Consider the following 18,728-nt stretch of genomic DNA (forward strand, 5'->3'; position numbering starts at 1 on the left):
ACTACCAAAATGGGGTCATAGCAGTACCCAGCTCACAGGGGAGTGAACACAGGCAGTGTTGGGAACTGCATGAGCACTCCTGAAGTGTGACCCCCAACCTCATCACACGGTTCATTCTCCACAAACGCCCTGTTACTCAGGGTCAGCTTTGGTGCTGAAGCCAGGCAGCTCCCCCAGGGACCCCAGAAACCCTTCCTTTCCCTGCTCTTCCCATATAAAGAAAGCCCTGAAGTTTGCTATTAAATTGGTTTCATCTTTATTGGATTCCAACCGTATACAGCAGGGTAGGGGTGGGAGGGGACAAGGGGTGTGGTTCATGTTGGGATGGGGGCAGGCAGAGGAGGCTGGGAGATCCCAATACACTGACATTCTATGAGTCCTAACACTGTCGAGAACATAATCCCTCTCGTCATGATGATGCTAAAGGCACTTGGATGTGGTTTTTTGAGGGACCCTCAGGGTTGTCATGGCAACTAAGGTCGGGTGGATGCTAAGGGAAAAAAAAACTAGTCCATTCTGTTCGACTCTGTATGGGGCTGCTGGACACCCCATTCGGCTCTCACTCACGTCCTGCCATGAATGGGGTGGGGGGGTCCCCACCTGGACTGGCTGTGGTCAGTAGCCTGCCACTGTGTCCTGTTGGCCCATGAACACAATGTAGGGGCAGGACCAGGACCTCCTAATGTTTCTAGCCCAGGGCAAATGGCCAGTGTCCATTCCCAAGTTCTGTCTGAATCCTTTGCTCAAAATTGCCAGGGTAGACAGTTTTTTCCTCTGGCTTGTCTCAGAAAGACCTTGAGGAATCCAGAAAACAAGTCAGTCATCCAGCTTGTCCGTGGGCCTGGCCTCTATGTATGGAGCAATAGGTTTGGCCATCAGACTGATTTTATAGACGCGGACATCAATGGTCTTCAGTTGCCAAGCAAGGTCACACAGCTGGGTGAAAACAGAGCCTTCTTACAAGTTCTGTGAGAATACTGTCTAACCTCCTGGTCAGTAGCCAAACTCCTCGCTGGCTGAGGTCTGGCCCCACAACACTTCCCGTGCTCCTTCCCCCCAACTGTTTGGCCGACGTAGAGAGAGTGGGGGCAAGGACCAGGCTAGGGGAGGCAGGGTCATATATGGCCCCTGTTTGGCATCTGAATGCTTATGCAAAACCTCAGCTCCTGCTGCACACCTCCAGTGACAGGGAACTCACTACCTGTAGAGCAACAGGGCAATGGCCTTGGGGCAATGACCTTCTTTCACCTGAGTGACAGTCTTCCTGTGACTCTCCACTCTTTGGCCCTAGATCTGCCCAGTGCTGCAGAGACCAAGGTGCCTCTGTCATCTCCTAATGTCCCAGGTTTGGACTTCCTTGTGGCTTGAACCTCTGTCCCATCCTTGCTCCCTGTCACTGCCCCTACAGTGCACACGACAAGGACCCTCAGAACCATCCAGACACTCGTCTCCTTCCCAAGGTGAGCAGTGGGCAACAGGGCAGGGGTGGTGCAGACCCAGGACTGAAGGTTATGCCATCTGGCCTGCTGGAAAGGGACACCCTGGAAGCAATGCTCCTGGACCAGGGACCAGGAAAGCTGTCCCTCCGGGGTGGTGAGGGCACAGGAAGCAAGCAGCAGCTGAGGGGTGGTGGGAGGAACTGAAGGAATGGCTTCTCCTAGCTGGCAGCCCATCTTGCTGGGCTGGCAGGTCCTGGTGGGAGGGAGTCTGGTACAGGGACTTGGGCCACCGGGCCAGGGGCCATCCTGTGTGCTGGACCCCTTCAGGGAGAGCCTGACCAGTGAGACCTTAGCTCAGCACCTGAGGTCTGCATCAGGCGGCCAGCTGAGTGGGAGCCAGGGGTCAGAGAATGTCTGGGTGTGAGCAGAAACGGGTCTCAGGTGTGAGCTGCCTGGCCAAGGTGGGGACTGGTCTCTACCAAGAGACCAAAGCGCCCGTGGTGGTCTCGGGGAACCTGCTTAGTGTCACCTGGGTATGAGGTGTGTGTGTGTGTGTGTGTTCCCCTCTGGATCTGTGCATCGTGGTTGTGTAAGTATGTGCTCTGGTGTAGTTGGAGGGGGGTATCCAAGTGTGAAAGGTGTGGGCTTTCTCATGCTCTGACCCGGAGGCCGGACTGCCTTCCTTGGGATCCCAGATGTAGACCATCTGCACCAGGTGTGAGTTGTTTTGTGTTGAGGACCCTGGATCTATGAGCTCCCACCCCACCCTCTCCCAGCTGAGCAACCACACCAGGGGCAGGAAGATAGGGTGAAACCCTTAGAAAAAAAACGCTTGAGAAACTCTGCAAAAGACGAATCCTGATGAAAAAACAGTCCTGTGGTTGGGTCCCTACAAAAAAGGGGAAGTTCTGCCAGGAGCCGGCTCTCGGCCGCCCCCTATGGGAAATGCATAGGTGGTTGTCAGATGGGCCAGCCGCCGGCCGGCGTGGGCTCGGACGGAGACAGAGACGCGGCGCAGGCGCAGCGGCGGGGGCCGCGGGAGGTGCGCCCCGGGGCCTCTCATATCATCTTCATGTTGAACTTGCGGGCGCCCCCCTGGCCCGCCGCGGCGGCGGGCCCGTCCACCTTGCGGAAAGAGTACTCCACCGAGAAGTTGTTCTTGTGCTGCCCGCGGCCGCGGCTCCACACAAAGAGCAGCAGGAAGCAGAAGAGGACGACACCCAAGAAGGTGATGCAGCCCATGGCGGTGGACACCAGGATAGTGGTGAGGTCGAGCGGGAAGCGCGCGGCCACCTGCGTGTCGTTGCGGCCTTCGCCCGGGGTCCGGTTGACGGCCGGCTCGGGCTGCACGCTCAGGGTGGCGAAGTAGGTGTCGTTGCCGCCCGCGTTGCTGGCCACGCACGTGTAGGTGCCGCTGTCCCCCGGCCGTGCGTCCCGGATGTGCAGCGTGCCGCCCGGCAGCACGCGCGCCCGGCCGGCGCTGGCGGCGGTCACCGTGCGGTGGCGCGGGGTCACCCAGGCTACGGTGGGCGCCGGCTCGCCCTCGGCGCGGCACTGGAAGCGCACGTCGGCACCCGCGGCCGCCGTGACGCGCTGCAGCCGCCGCTCGCGGATCTTGGGCTTGCGGCACACGAAGTACTCGAAGAGCGCCGAGTCTGGCAGGCTGCGCAGCGCGTCGCCACGGACTTCGGCCGGGGTGGCGCAGGCCGGCGGGCGGCCGTCGAAGTTGAGGGTCTTGCGGCGTTGCACAACCCACAGCAGGCGGCAGTCGCAGGCCAGCGGGTTCCCGTCCACGCGCAGCGTCTCCAGCGTGTTGACTGAGTGGAAGGTGCTCTCCTCCAGCGTGGACAGCAGGTTGTTGGAGAGGTTGAGCAGGCGAATCTGTCGCAGCCCCAGGAAGGCCTGCGGCTCCACCACGGCCAACAGGGCCCCAGCCAGGTGCAGCTCACGCAGGCGCACCAGGTCACGGAAGGACCCACGTGGCACCGTGCTGATGGGGTTGTGCGACAGGTTGAGGCAGGTGAGGTGAGCCTGGTGGCGCAGGGCGGCGGCGGGCACGGCGGTGATGTTGGTGTGTGTGACCGACAGCGAGGTCAAGTTGAGCCCCTGCAGGCTGCCGGCGGCCACCTCCTCCAGCAGTGGCCAGTTGTCGATCTCCAAGTGCAGCAGGCCCGGGAGCCGCTGGAAGTTCTGGTCCTCCAGGGCGGCGATGGCCAGGTGGCGCAGCCGCAGGGCGCCCAGGCCCCGCAGGTGGCCCAGCGACTCGCCCGACAGCGCTGTCAGGTTGCAGCGCTCCAGGGTGAGCTCCTCCAGCGCCAGCAGTCCGGCGAAGGCTCGGCGCGAGATGAACACTAGGTCGTTGTCGCCCACCTCCAGCCGGCGGAGGCTGCGTAGATCCTGGAAGGTGTAGTCCAGGAGGATGACCAGCTTGTTCTCGCTCAGGTCCAGCAGCGTGAGGTTGTCCAGGCGTGTGAAGACGCCGGGCGGGATGAGCTTGAGCAGGTTACCGCGGAGGCGCAGCACGCGCAGGCGCGGCAGGTTGGCGAAGGCACCCGGCTCCACGTGCGCGATCACGTTCTCGCTCAGGTCCAGCTCCTCCAGCAGCGGCAGGGCGGCCAGGTCGCCCGGGTTCAGGCAACGGATGCGGTTGCGGCTGAGCTCCAGCAAGCGCGTCTCGGCCGGGATGCCGTCGGGCACTGTGGTCAGTCGGCGCCGAGGACAGGCTACCACGCGCGTCTGCGCCGAACACTCGCAGCGGGCCGGGCAGCCCCCTGCGGGGGGCAGGGCCGCGGGCAGGAGCAGGAGCTGCAGGCTTAGCACCCACAGCCAGCAGGTCATGGTGTGGAGCCTGGGCCTAGGGCCACGCCACCATCCTCGTGGGCACCTGTGGGCGGGGTCAGCATTAGTACCCGCACTCCAGGCCTGTCCCATCCCATCCTAGCAGTGCACTCAGGAAGCAATTGTTCACCGTGGGACCCGGAATCCCACTCCTGGGCATCTACCCAAGGGCTATGAGGGGAGCAGACTGGATGGATGATCAGGGTGGACAGAGGGGTGGCTTCGGATCAGGACAGGTGACATTTGTACTGAGACCCTGTACTGGGTTCATTTGTGTTTTCCCTAAAAGAACCACGACTTCCCAGATGGCACTAGTGGTAGATAGTCTGCCTGCCAATGCAGGAGACATAAGAGATGTGGGTTCACTCCCTGGGTCAAGAAGATCCCCTGGAGCAGGAAATGGCTACCCACTCCAGTATTCATGCCTGGAGAATCCCATGGAGAGAGGAGCCTGGCAGGCTATAGTCTTACGACGTTGCAAAGAGTTGGTCATGGCTGAGCACACACAGACACACACGTACACAATACATGTAGAAGTCCCCTGATTCATTGTAAGGGGCCTCCTTTGAAAATAGGTTCTTTGCAGATGTGATGAATTGAAACGAAATTATATTGGATTCAGTTGGCCCTGAATCAAATGACTGATATCCTTGTAACAAAACGGCAGTTTGGATGTGCACAGAGATGCACACAGTGGGAATAAGGTGATGTGAAAATAGAGGCAGAGGCTGGAGAGATGTGTCTATATAAGTCGAGGATGGCCGGCGTCCCCAGAAGCTGGGAGAGGCATGAAGGACTCTCCCTTGGAGCCTTTGGAGGGAGATGGCCCTACAACACCTGAATTTCAGACTCATGGTCTCCAGAAGCCAGAGCGCATAGTCTTCTGTTGTTTTAAGTCACTCAGTTTGTACTACTTTGTTCTGGCCACAAGAAGCTCATGCAAACCCATAAGAGGACAAAGAAAGGGCCATGGGTGTTAGGGAAAGATGGTACCAGGCTGGAGGAACGGCCAGTGCAAAGGCCCTCCCAGCAGGAGCAAGTGGAGTGAGTGGGGGTGGGGAACCAGGAGATGCACTAGAGGGGCCATAGAGGCCGATGATGTGACTGGGAAGAACCAGAGGAACAGATGCCAAACGCCTGGGCCTCTGCACCTGTGCCTTCCGAGTTGCTACATCTCTCCAGGCAGCCAGCTGGCCCTCCGTCCCCCATCTCCCCCATGCTCTGCTGGGCTGCAGCCCAGATCCCAGGGCCAAGGTGGGTGGGGGTGGGGAAGGAGCAGCCAGATGGCAGCTGGAGGGAGCTGCTCTGTTGGCCGGGCAGCTATTTTCAGCATCTGAGCAGCTGAAGCCCCCAGGCTTCCCCTGACTGCCCCCCACTGCCCCCCACTGGCACATCCCTACTGCCTCTTTCCTCATTGTTCCCACAGGCCTGACCCAGCAAGGACCCAGGCTCTAGATCTTCGCCTGTGAGTTCAGCTCCTGCCTGCCTGGACCCTTTTGAGAATTTTAGGTGAAAACGAACAGACACAGAGCCTGGAGTAACTGCTGGCTTAGTGTTAGAGGCAAATCATACATCACTAGGAGGAGTGTTTATATTTTGCAGGTGTCATCAAATTAAGATGAGGTCATGCCAGAGTAGGGTGGGCCCTGATCCAACAACAGGTGTCCTTATAAAAGGGGGAAATTTGGATGCAGACATGCAGGAATGATGGCCATGTGACGACAGAGGCAGAGATTGGAGTAATGCATTTATAAGCCAAGAGACACAGGGTTGCAAGAAACAAGGGAGGATCCACCCCTCGAGTCTCTGCAGGGAGCACAGCCCTGCTGACACTTTGACTTTGAATGTATGGCCCCTAGAACAGAGAGAGTAAGTTTCTGTTGTTTAAGCCACCCTGTTTGTGGTCTTTCATTATGGCAGCTGCTGGATACTAATACAAGACCTTCATGAGTAGCCACGTATCCATAAAAAAAAAACTCACACAGGAGAGCAGAGTGGCATCAACAAGGAGGTTTGCTGCAGCATCGTTTGGAAAAACAAAAAACTGGAACTAACCTAGATATCCATCTACAGGGGATCCAGGAAATAAATTGTGGTCCATGCCTGCTGTGGAACACAGGGAGACTTTTATGTACCAATGAAGAAAGACAGTGGAGGTGCATGTATACAGGGGTAATAAAACCCCCAGAACTAATCTCAGTGTCCATCAATGGGTACTCAGTCATGTCCAGCTCTTCGCTACCTCATGGACTGTAGCCATCCAGGCTCCTCTGCCCATGGAATTTTCTAGGCAAGAATATTGGAGTGGGGTGCCATTTTGTGCTCCAGGGAATCTTCCCGATCCAGGGACTGAATCCTCGTCTCACATCTCCTGCACTGGTAGGCGAATTCTTTCCCACTAGCACCACCTGGGAAGCCGGTTCATCAATAGGGCATTGGGTAAATAAGCTAGCGTCTGTGCCTGCTGTGCAATCAAGGAGATTCATGTGTACTTAGTAGAGAAGGAAAGCCGAGATTTTACTTGTATGGAGGAAAAATGGAACTAACGTAGGCACCCATCAATAGGGGATCAAATAAGCCATAATGCATGGTTGTTGTGGAATGCTGGGAGATTTGAATGCACCCACAAGGAAAGATGGCTGAGTTGTAGTTCCAAGAGAGGCTGGAGGAATCGAGGTTGCCAAACAATCACAGACAGCACAAGCCTATTCATCAGGAAGTAAAATCAAACACCAAACTCAATTCTTGAGTTGGGTGGGCACATAAACACATGTGCAGGTGCTCCCGAAATGCCTGGGGATTCACACACTGTATGAACAGCACTGTGAGTGGCAGGAATGGAGTTGCAGTCATGGAAAGTGTGGTCACACCATGAGGAAACCAAGGCACCCCTGGTCTCCAGGAGGTCATGGGTCTTAGCTCTCTAACCCTGGCTGGGGAACCCAGTGGGGAGGCGGACAGAGGGAGCGAGAAGCATCTGGTTCTGCTTTCCCATTGCAACTGTCCTTAATCCCAACCCGCGTATCACAGGGAACACAATCCTTCCCCGAGGCAAACTGCCTTCCCAGGTTCTCTTTCTAGGTCATTCTCTTCCATGTTGTTGCCCTGGACAGCAAGAGGAGGGGCCATGTCCCATGAGGGGACAAGACAGTCAGAAACACTGGTCCCCTATTCATCCATCTCTTTCTACTTTAAACTGGTTCTTCAGTCACTCCTAGGTTGGGACGCTCCCCATGGGCAAGGGGTCACTGTCTATCACCCAGGAATAGGGGACAACTCCTCAGTGGTCTGCTTTGGAGCAGCCAGGCCCCGCCAGCTCTGCCCCCAGAAGGAAATTACTGGTGTTGTTCAGTGCCCCAAACAGACTCTTCATGGGGGTGGGGGGCAGAGTGGCCTGCTCTTTTCTTTCTGCAGGAGAAAATTCACCCCCCTGTCCCCTCCCGCCCTCCCCTCCTCCCTGTCTCCCTCTCCTCTGCTCCAGATGCACAGGCCTGCTCGCTGCTCCTCCAACACACCTGGTATGGTCCTGCCCCAGGGCCTTTGCACGTGTTAGGCAATACCCAGACCACCATCCCTACGAGGCTCTCTCCCTGACTTTATTTGATCTGGCCCCCAATGTCACTTCCTTGGTGACTTTCAGTACTCAAGTACCCTCCCAGTCTCTCTTATATGTCACTTAAACCCCTGTTCAAAGCTGGTCATTGTCTCCATCCACATGGTAAACACTGCAGCAACCACTGCTCCGGGCTATCTGAATGGGTCCATTTAAGTCCCACAACATCCTCATTGGGAGGGGGAAGCCCCACTGTCACCCTCATTTTACAGATGGGAACACTGAGGCACAAAGCTATGTAAGTCACCAGCTCAGGTACACATAGGGCTTCCCAGGTGGCATCAGTGGTAAAGAATCCGCCAATGCAGGAGATACAAGAGAGGTGGGTTGGACTCCTGGGTTGAAAAGATCTGGAGAAGGAAATGGCAACCCACTTCAGTATTCTTGTCTGTGAAACCCCACGGACAGAGGAACCAGGCAGGCTGTAGCCCATGGGGTTGCAGAGAGTTAGACATGTCTTAGCACAGGTTCACATAGCACGTCAGAGGTGGCAGGGGATAGTCTCAGGGAGAGGTTGGTGGTGCTCAATCCTGTAACACTATCTCTCTCTTTTTTAAACAGGCAGGAGAGAGTCTTGGCAGTATATCCGGCTAGGATTCAAAACACAGCTCTGTTTTCACTGGACCTGCAATGCTCGTTTCCTCTCATTCATCGATTCCATCCATCTGTCAGTCAACAAACATCTATCGTGCCAGGCATCTTCCAAGTGCTGAGGACACAGAGTGCCTGAGACAAACGGGTCAGCTTTCTGGGAGCCGACAGATAATAAAAGAGGTAAATACATGCTCTTCCACCTCCGGCGGCCATAAATGAAGAGGAATAAATCAGGAAGATGACGGCGGGGTGTCGAGGGGATTGTAATCATCATCATCAATTTACTGAGGAAGGATGGTTGTGCAAAGAGTTAGGGAGGAAGAGAGGGGGCCTAGCAGATGGGGGGCAGCAGGACCGGGTCGGTCAGCCCAGGAGGCTGGGAGCAGGCACTGTAGAGACAGGAAGGTGGACTTTCTATCTACAAACTTAAAATATATTAAAAAAAATTTTTTTTAAGTTTTTATTTATTTGGTTGTGCCAGGTCTTACTTGCAGCACGTGGGATTTAGTTGCCTGACCAGGATCAAACCCAGGTTCCCTGCATTGGGAGCACAGAGTCCTAACCACTGGACCACCAGGGAAGTCTCCCTCCCCAAATTTTTTAAGTGGGAAAGAATTTAAAAAAATAGTTGTCAGAGAAGCAGCTAAGAACAATGTCAGGAAGGAAGTACTCAATTCGCGAGGTCAGGACAGCTAGGGCACAGCCACTATGATACAGTTTCTTGGAAAGGCCTGCGGAGACCTCGGTTCTGATGCACTGTGTGACCTCCAATGAAAAACGTGCCCTCTGTGAACCTCGCCTGTCAAAGGCAGCGAAACCTCGGTGTTCTCAAGAGCTCTCGTGCTGTAATTGCTCCCAGGATGAGAGGACAGCTGGTCCTTTGGTGCCCAGCAGGGGCCACTCCAGCTGTGACCTAGTTTGTGAACTCCAGCCTCTCCCAACCCAGTGCGGGCCTGTCATTTCTGCAGGGGGTGGGCGGACTCGCAACTGGGCTGGAGCTTCCGTGCCTCCCCGACTAGGGTTCCAGCCCCTCCATGGTGGGAAGAGATTCTGGGACCTTGACTGCCTCCAGTAGCCGCGTTCACTCACATTCCTGGATGTTGGGGGGCTGAGAAGTGGGAGAGCTCGGGGGAGGGCTGAGGGTAGAAGGAACTGAGCTGAGATGCCCAAATACCCCTGCATCCCTGCCGCTTTCAGATAATCAAGGGCCGGGTACCCTGAGAAAGTGAGTCACCCTCCCTGGGCCTGTTTCCTCGCCTGGAGGCCTGGACCTTGTAATGGGGTTAGAAGGCCAGGTTCCCAGGCCCTGATTAGGGTGTTCATGCTCAGTCATGTCTGACTCTTTATGACCCCATGACTGTAGCGCGCCAGGCTCTGCTGTCCATGGGATTATCCCAGGCAAGAACACTGTAATGGGTTGCCATTCCCTTACTCCAGGGGATCTTCCTGACCCAGGGATCGAACCCGAATCTCCTGCACTGGAAGGCGGGTTCTTTACCGCTGAGCCACTGGGGAAGCCCCCCAGTTAGGCTGGGAGTCTAGATTCTAGTCCTGCTTCTGCTGCTCAGTTTTCAGGGCATCAGGTCCACTTCCTGAAAGGCGGTGGGAACACCAGCTGTGGAGGGTGGTGGGAAGGGCAGGTTGGGCAGGGGGGACAGGGTGGGCAAAGGCTGTGGAGTGGGGGCCGTGCTAGATGGCGAAGTGAGGCTGCGTGGACAGGCTGCTGTTGAGCCCACGCTTTCTCTGCCCCTTCCCTCCTCTGTGAGGCTGTGGCCTTGGGGGAGGTGACACCCCCAGGGCTTTCAAGGTCCCCACCTGCCCTCCAGACCCTCTGTTTCCCCCCAGGGACCCGCCTCCCACCTGGGGCCTTGCCTCCCGTCTGCTCAGGACTAGACTCCATCTGTTCAGTGATGACTCCTGGTCCTGTGTTTCTTCTGAGCTGCAGCCCCAGGGACTGGAGCCACATCCCTGATATCACCCGGAGGCCCTGCAGCATCCCAACTTCAGCCTCCCCTGGCAGCTCCTTGCTCACACCCCCGGCCAATCCGTCACCAGGTGCAGTCAGCTTCACCTCCAAATATATCCCAGATCCACCTTGTTCTGCAGCGCTGCCACCGCCAGGCCCCCGCCTGCCAGCACGGGCTCCAGCTCACTCCCGAGCGTTTAGCAGACACCCTGCCTTCTCAGGCCTCAGTGTTCCTGCCTGCAGAATGGACTGGAGTTGTGTGAGGGTCTCTTGACCCTGCCGACCTTTGGGGCCAGGTCATTCTTTGTGTGTGTGTGGGCTGTCCTGGGTGCTGTAGGGTGTGCAGCAGCCTCCCTGGCCCCCACTCCCTTGACACCAGAAGCCTCCCAGTCGAGACAACCACAGATGTCCCCAGACATCACCCATGTCCCCTGGGGGCAGGATCACCCAGGTAAGATCCATGTTGTAGAGGGTGCTGGACACAGAGCAGGCATCCAGTTGATGCCCCAGGAAGAAACAGACTGGTTATCCGTTTGTGTTATCAGTGAGGAAGCAGAGGCCCAGGGAGGGGAAATGACTCACACAAGAGGAGAGAAGTAAATGTAAGATTCGAACCCAGGGCTCCATACCCTCTTCTCCCATGGCTCTCTCGGAGTCAGGATGAGGGGACCCCCACCTCTGTGGAACCCTGACTTGTGCCAGCTCTGCAGACCTAGGAGCTGCCCTATGCCAGCTGGCCAGAACCAAGACTCACCGGGGCTGCCTAAGAGCATGGCTCCCTCCTCCCATGTCATGGAGGCTTTGGGGTCAGTGAGCACATGACCTGTGGCCAGGGCCGGAGGAGGCCCTCGGTCCAGCCTGGCCTTCCTACGCCCCCTGCCCCCGTGTGGCTGCCAATGCCAGAAAAACTCCTCACCACATGATTGAACACTGCTCATGCTGAGCATGGTGTAGACCAGACCCCCTGAATACTCAGACCCCCATGCAGAGCCAGGGCCCCCCACCTTCATTTTCCAGACTCGGGATCCAGAACCTGGGGGTCAGTGGCTGAGAACCTACCCATCTCCTTCCCCAGCAAGGGGCAGGTCCCCTGGGGGCAGGGCTCTACCAGCCACAGTCCAAACCTCTATCTGTTCCTCTAAACCCCAGCAGGCCAAGCATGGGTGCTGGGGGTGCAGCAGCATCCTAGCTTTCCTCAGCACATTTTTTTTTCCTATTTCAAGTGTTCAGTGGTTTTTTGGTGTGTTCACAAGTATGTGTAGTCATCACCACTACCTAATTCCAGAACGTTCCATCCACCAAAAGAAGCCCTGTCCCCATCAGCAGTCACCCCACCCCCGGCCCCTGACCACCAGGAATCCACTCCCTGTGTCTGTGGATCTGCCTGTTCTGGACGTTTCCCATCAGTGGAGTCACACCCTGTGTCCTTCTGTGTCTGCTTCTCTCACTGAGCATCATGTGGGGCAGGCAAGCAGGCAAGAGATACAAACACATCCGTGAAGTATATTATTTGGGAGAAGCAGGTGTCTGCTATGGTCTGATGCCTTGTCCAGTGTGGCTGTAAAGGTGTGTCTGAGTTGAGTCTTGAGTGGGGGTGGGTGGGCAGGAGTGAGCTAGGAGGAAGGCTGGGAGATGGTGTTCCGGGTGGAGGGGCCCGCCAGGGTGAAGGCCCTGGGTTGGGGGGGAAGGGATGGTGCTGGGAGGACAGAAGAGGGTTGACTGAAGGCTGAGGGCACATCTGAGTTTGGGGCTGGGAGTTGGGGTTGGCAAGGGTAGATCCATGCAGGGTGCTGAGCCCACAGTGAGGTGTAGGGACTTGATTCTGAGAGCGATGGGGAGCTATGGGGGAGGTTTGAGAAGGAACATGATGGAGCTGAGTTGGCATCTGAAGATGCATCTGGGTTTGTGTGTTCTGGGCCTGTCACCCTACATCAAATGAACCCGGACAGTCACCCTCCTGGACAGCACTGTCCTGAGGGTGGGGACCACGTCAGTCCCTTCTCTACCCCCCACCACCAGCACACACAGAGCTGGGTGCTCCGTGGGCCAATGAGGGAAGCAGATTCCAGCAACAGGATGAGATCTCCAGGGTCCCCACGGGAGCCTGAGCCTGACTACCTTGGAAGAGACTTGTAAAGCACTGAAAATCAGCTTCCTGTTCTGCAAAAGGGACTCAGGTGACCAACAACCACCCTCTGGGTACTGACTGAGTAGCAGGTGAGAACTCAGAGACAGAAGGTACTTTATAGCCTGGGGCCTTCGGAAAAGTCTCCACTGGGCGCCGGCTGGGGTCAGGTGCCTTGAGTCCTAGGCTTTGTTCTGCTCTCAGCCATTCATTCCACACGCATTTAATGGGCACCTTCTGTGTACCATGCACTGTTCTAGTTCTTAAAGGAAACAGCTTTGAAAAATACAGACAGAATCCCTGCCAATCATCCACAGGTGATAAAAGAAGAAAGAGTACCGGAGGCCATGTGTGGACAGTGCAACAGAGAAGAACAGGGAGGTGAGGCCTGTGATCGGCCAAAGAACGGGCCTTCCAAAGATGCCCACAGTCTGACCCCTGGAGCCTGCAAATGTCACTCTATGTGGTAAAGAGGGATGAAATTAAGGATGCTGATCGATTCACCCTGAGGTGGGGACGATCCTGGATTCCCTGGGGGCCCAGTGTCATCACAGTGTCTTTATAAGAGGGAGGGGGGAGGGTCAGGAGCACAGAGAGATGGGAGATGCTGGGCTGCTGACTGTAAGGATGGAGGGAGGGGCCATGAGCCAGGGATGAGGCGCCTCTAGAAGCTGGAAAAGGCAGGAGCTGGTGCTTCCCAGGAGCCTCCGGAGGGACCAGCCCTGCCCATGCCTGGGTTTAGCTGTGTGAGGCCCGAGCTGGACTCCTGATCTGCAGGATTGTGAGAGAATCAATGTGTGTGGTTTGAGCACTAGGTTTGTGGCAATCTGTGGCAGCACCCCTGGGAGCCCTGCGCAGGGTCTTTGCAGATTTGAAGAGGAGGTGGGCGGAGGCCTCTGCGGAGCTGTACGCCCCTACTGGGGGCTGGAAGGGGGAGGGGGCCCGGCTCCCCGCAGTATTTGCCATCAGTATCAGCAGCAGTGCAGGAAGTTATCTGGGGGAGGAGCCCAAAATCTGTCCGTCCAGGGCAACAGACAGAGACCCTCCTCTCCAGAGCCCCTAGCAGGCCTTAACCCAAATTTACCATGAAGTTCTTAACCCAGGAGGTGGGGTGATGGCTGGGGTTGCCGGGGCCCCTCCCCAGGATCAGAGGCAGCCCAACTCCTCCCCGCTCCACCCCATGAAGAGAGCTTTGCCCCCAAAGACACATGGGACAAGTTGTCCCATTCCCTTCCAGGCTGGGGGATGCTGAACACTGCTTTGGGTGAGACTGAGCCAAGCCCCCTGAAGGAAGCAGCTAAACCCATAGGAGGACAGGGAGGGGGGTGAATAGATGCCGCTGGCAGCTGGCCCCTCTGTCCCCTCCCCTACCACAACTGGGGCCAGAGGGACCCAGGGCAGTGTTGTTTGGTGGGCCCTCAAAGTGTTCCCTGTTCAAGCTTCCAGATGGACTTGGGAGGTGGGGCCCAGCCCCAAGCAGCACCCAGCCCTCTGAGGCCCGTTTTTGGGGACATACTGCCGACCCCTTCAGGACTGGTGTATCCTTCGTCCTAGATCTGGCCCTTCTGGGACTTTCATCCACGACAATTCATTAAGCCCTAATTAGTCTCTGTCAGCCTTTAGTCCCTTTTAACCCTTCAGGGGACTGGGGGGCCTCCTGACCCACTTTCCTTGACCGCCTTTGGCAGGTGAGGCCTCTAGAATCACATTTTGAATGTCTACCATCCACCACAGCCACTCAGCCACTAGCCCAGCCCAGCCCCAAAGGTGGGAACAGTGAAGCCCACTTGGAGTAAACAAGACTGAGGGTCAGAGTGGTCCCCAGTTCACCTGGCAGCACTCAGCTTGTCAACATTTGAACCCTGGTCCAATGCTAGGTCCCTTTCACTGAATCCCAGAGCCCTATTGGAAGGTCCTCTTCAGAGGCCCAGGATTGACACGTGGTGGTAGGCAGCTCGCCATGGACCCACCTGGAATGAGCTTTGCTTGGAGAGTTCTCTAAGAGGCTCTCTACCTGGTGAGTGGGTGATGACTCAGGGGCACCCGAGAATGACAGCCTTGTGGGAAGAGAAATCAAGCTGACACCTGAGATCTGCTTTATATTCCCACTCAGCAAGGTACCTTTGGATCCTGGACGTCCTGTGGGGGTGGCTGGAAGCAGCCACCCCCATTCTATAGATGAACACACTGAGGCCAAGCTGCTATGTTAACAGTGGGGATGATCATGGCTGCCTTGCCATCACACAATATCTAGCTCATGGCAGCCCCATGCTGGGGGCACAATGCACCTGCATTTCTTACACCCTGCGTTGATGTCCATCTCAAAACTGGAGCTCACAGAAGAGCTGTCTTTTGTCAGAAGTCACCAACGAGGATGGGGAACAGAGATGGGGAAGTCTGGCTTGAGCCCTTTCGAGCCCTCATCCCATGGTGGGTGGCCCCTTCCCACCACTCCATGCCCTCTGGGTAGAAGGAGGAGAAGCCACACCTGTGGGGGAAGCCTATGGGGTCTTCCAACTCAGATCCTCGCTCAGATGGCTGCCACTCTGGCTCAGAGGGGGAATGGAGCAAGGCAGGACACTCACAGCCTGACGGCTCCAGACCGCTCCCTACCTGCCCGCACCTGGTTCCCACCAACCTCACTCACAGAGACCCCGTGTCCTCCTTCTCTGGGTACTCACAAACCACAGCTTCCCAGCCTCCACACCTCCTCGAGGGAGCCCTCCTGTGTTGCTCCAGGTTTTAGAGCCCTGCTCTCCCCCCAAGTTCTCCCCCTCCCATCAAACCCCAGATGGTCCCTCTGTCTGCTGCCATGCTGCCGCAGACACCCCCTCCCCACGCCCCCGCCAGAAGCAAGAGGTTCTCAACTATCTCTGTACAAACGTGGATTCACAGGGACTGCTTGTTAACAATGCAGGCTCCTGGGCACGAACCCCAGAAGTCCTGATTTTTCAGAACTGGGGGGCTGGGGTGCCTGTACTGTTAGTGCCTGGGGCACGTGGTCTGGAAAATAAGGACCAGGTCTTTTCCTGCACTGGGATCACGGCACAAGGTGCTGCCCTCCCCAACTTGTTGAATGGGGCTCAGTGGCCTCCCCGGCCAGGCCCTGGGAGGCACCTATGCCAAGCTTCAGGGGACAGAGAAAAGCCCCCACCCCACCCTCGCTGCTGACTGGACACAGGCCCGCAGGGCAGGGGGCCTGGCCCTGCGCTCCCAAACCCTCCCACCTGACTGGACTGTCCCCAGCCCAGCGATGCAGCAGGTCCTGGTGTTAGCGCCTTCCTGGCGCAGCCCCCTCGGCTGGACCAGACCTCGCCGGAAGGGAGGGCGGAAAGGCTCCGGACCCGACCGTCCCCGATTCCCAGACCCAGCCAGTGCCCCCTCCTAACCCTCTCTGGAGGGAAGCGCATGCCTCCAGGCGTCCCCACTGCCAACAGAGAGACGACCACCGGGCTCCTTGCTCCTTGGCGCCCCGGGAAGGGACAGGGGGACCTCAGCATGGCGAGTGGCCCCCCAAAGTTTCCAGGGGGAGCGCTGGGGGCCTGGCGAGGAGCAATGCACCCGGGAGAGGCGTTCAGGGAGAGTGGCCCACCAGGCGAGGATGGGGGGCGCGGGTGGGGGCTACGGCGCGCAGGTGGTGCGGGGTCACCGGGCCCGGCGCGGACACTCACCTGGGCGGCTCCGCCGTGGACACGGCGCGGGCTGCGGCGCGGGGGCCGCCCGGAGCCGAGAAGTGCCGCCGCCACCGCCGCCTCGGGTCCGCCGTGCGCGCCCCCACCGGCGCGTGCCCGCCGCCGCCCTCCTCAGCGCGCGGGACTGCGCTCCGCCGTGCGCGCGGCCCGCCGGCTCGGGTGCGCGGCGCCCCGACCGCAGGTGTGCGGGGCTGCAGGAAGCGAGGACACGTGCGCGCAGGTGCCGGGACGCGCGCCAGGGCGGCGGGCGGGCGCAGGGCGTCCAGGCTCTGGGATCGTGTGCTGCCCCGTGCACACCCGCCGGCGGGCCCGGGCCTTTGTGGACCTGCAGAGGCTGCGGTGCGGGAAACGCAGGGCTCCCCATCTGCGCTTGTCTGGCATCTGCCCCTCCTCGCTGCCCCCACTCCGGGTCGCTAGCACCTGACACCTGGACCCCTGCCCCAGCCTCTTCCGCTGCTGCCAGCCCTCCAGGCCCATTCCCCATGCAGGTCGCAGAGGCTGCTTAACCACTGGCTTCTGGAATTGACTATGGCTCCCTATTGAACCTGGATTCATGTCTAAAGGCGGTGTATGTTTCTGGATTTTCGGTACCTGTGCCTTCCTCCCGCCGCCTCACTCGTGCCTCACTCCTTCCCCGGAAGGTCCTCTTGCTCCTCTTTGAACACACCAAGAGGGCCCTGCCGGGCTCAGGGCCTTTCCCCTTACTGTTCCCTCTGCCTTTCCCTTCATCCTTCTTGGCCAGTGTGTAATTACTCGTGTTTATGCAGCATCCTGCTCAGTGGATGTTAGTGGAAAGAATGACTCTTACTTTTACATACTGTGATGTATGTAGTTTTCTGATCCCCGGGTGCTGGGCCTGCCCGGTACCAGCATGGGGAGCTCATGCTGTGGAGTCTGGGGTGGGAGGTAGATGGTACTCCAGTGTGGGGGGCGCAGGGGAGGGGTGCACCTCCCAACCCCCCACAACCATCATGCTAAGACATGATTAGTAGCAAAATTACTGAATGCTCACTATATGCTGGGCTCTTCTTTTTAAAAAAAAAAAAAAAGAACAAAAAAAAACCACGTTTATTTTGTGTTTATTTGGCTGCACTGGGTCTTAGCTGTAGCACGTGAAATCTAGTTCCCTGACCAGGAATCGAACCAGGGCCTACCTGAATCAGGACTGTGGAGTCTTAGCCACTGGACCACCAGGGAAGTCCCTGGGCTCTGTTCTTAACATGAGCCCTCTGGTGCTTGCTGCAGCCCCACCCGTTACAGGTGGAGGCTAATTATCCCCATTTCACAAATCAGCAAATTGAGGCTCTAAGATGCCATCTTTCCCAAGTGAGGGGCTCAAGGTGGGCCTGGCTGCTCCAGGAGGCTAGGTGTGTAAACTTGCAAGATCCCACCCCCAGCCCTTCCCACCCACTGTGCCCTCCTAGTTGCTCCCATGGTGGCTTGGCGTCAACTCAGCCACCTGTGACTCAAGCAGGCTCTGTTCCCAGACTGTCGCATTGGCCCAAGGCCCAGAGACTGCATCCTGGGAGGCTGCAGGCCAGGTGCCCAAGGGACAAGAGGACGGATCCCTTCCTGGCGTGCAGAGGTCCAAGAGGAGGACATGGGGTCCCCTCCCTGCTGGTTCTCCATCCCCACGGGCAGCCCAGCCCTCACACAGAGGAATCATTGCTGCAGAGGCTGTGTGAACTCGGAGCAGTCACTTTCCCTCTCTGAGCTTCTGTCTCCTATGAAATGAGGTTCTGGTAATTGCCACCCAGGGCTCTTAGAGGAAAGTGCTTATTGAGTACCTACTGTGTACCAGGTCAAGCACCAGAGGGAGGAGATACAGCAGGGGGCTTACCATGGCCCTGGGGGAGCAGACCAGTGAGACAGTCACGAAAGGGTGCAGCGGGAAACTCAGCAGAGAGCCGGTACCCAATCTAGGGTGGGAGTCAGTGATTCTCTTCCAAGGAAGGGGCTCTTGAGATGAGTCCTGCAGGGGGCAGGGGTAACTCATGTGGTGGCCAGGATTGGAACCCACTTCCAGGCTGTGGAACTGTGGGAGACTCCCCTCCAGCCTCAGTTTCCACATCTGTAAAATGGGGACTCAAACTGTGTACCCATCTTCTAGGATTGCAAGGACTCCACTCAATGACACAGGGGGAAACCAGGGCTCTCAGTGGCCCTGCCCAGCTCTCATTCATTGCTCCAGAAGCCTGGCTGAAGGGCAGGATGTGGCCTCGGACGCCACCTGCCTCAGGACCTTTGCGTGGCTCTTCCCTCCACTGCAGCACCTTTCTCCCAGCCACCAGCCCGGCTCACCCCTTCCTGACTCACGTCTCCACTCCTTGCCTCCTCTGTCCCCTCCCTGCCGCCTCGGCACTCTCCCCACTTAAGACACCATGTAATTTACTGATTTATCCTGTTGATCATGGGCTCTTCCTTCTTTCCTGCTGTGGAATGGCTCCAGTAGACACAGAGG

The 18,728-nt window shown here is 57.5% G+C and overlaps 1 protein-coding gene across 2 annotated transcripts; it reads right to left on the bottom strand.

Moving 5' to 3' along the window:
• Positions 1-260: 260 nt before the first annotated feature.
• LINGO3 (leucine rich repeat and Ig domain containing 3) lies at positions 261-16,744 on the bottom strand. 2 transcript variants are annotated; one of them, XM_088838851.1, is made up of 2 exons: positions 16,593-16,744; positions 261-4,323 (listed from the first exon to the last, which is right to left on the bottom strand). In XM_088838851.1, exons 1-2 carry the CDS (start codon positions 16,742-16,744, stop codon positions 2,499-2,501), a joined length of 1,977 nt encoding a protein of 658 aa, XP_088694977.1. In that variant the 3' UTR covers positions 261-2,498. The 2 variants fall into 2 exon arrangements, with proteins under 2 accessions (XP_088694977.1, XP_055285700.1); XM_055429725.2 differs by lacking the exon at positions 16,593-16,744 and adding an exon at positions 16,247-16,337.
• Positions 16,745-18,728: the final 1,984 nt, after the last annotated feature.

This window comes from Moschus berezovskii, chromosome 8, assembly GCF_049115385.1.
Source record: "Moschus berezovskii isolate FMDL1 chromosome 8, NW_MosBer_1.0, whole genome shotgun sequence".
NCBI lineage: Eukaryota > Metazoa > Chordata > Mammalia > Artiodactyla > Moschidae > Moschus > Moschus berezovskii.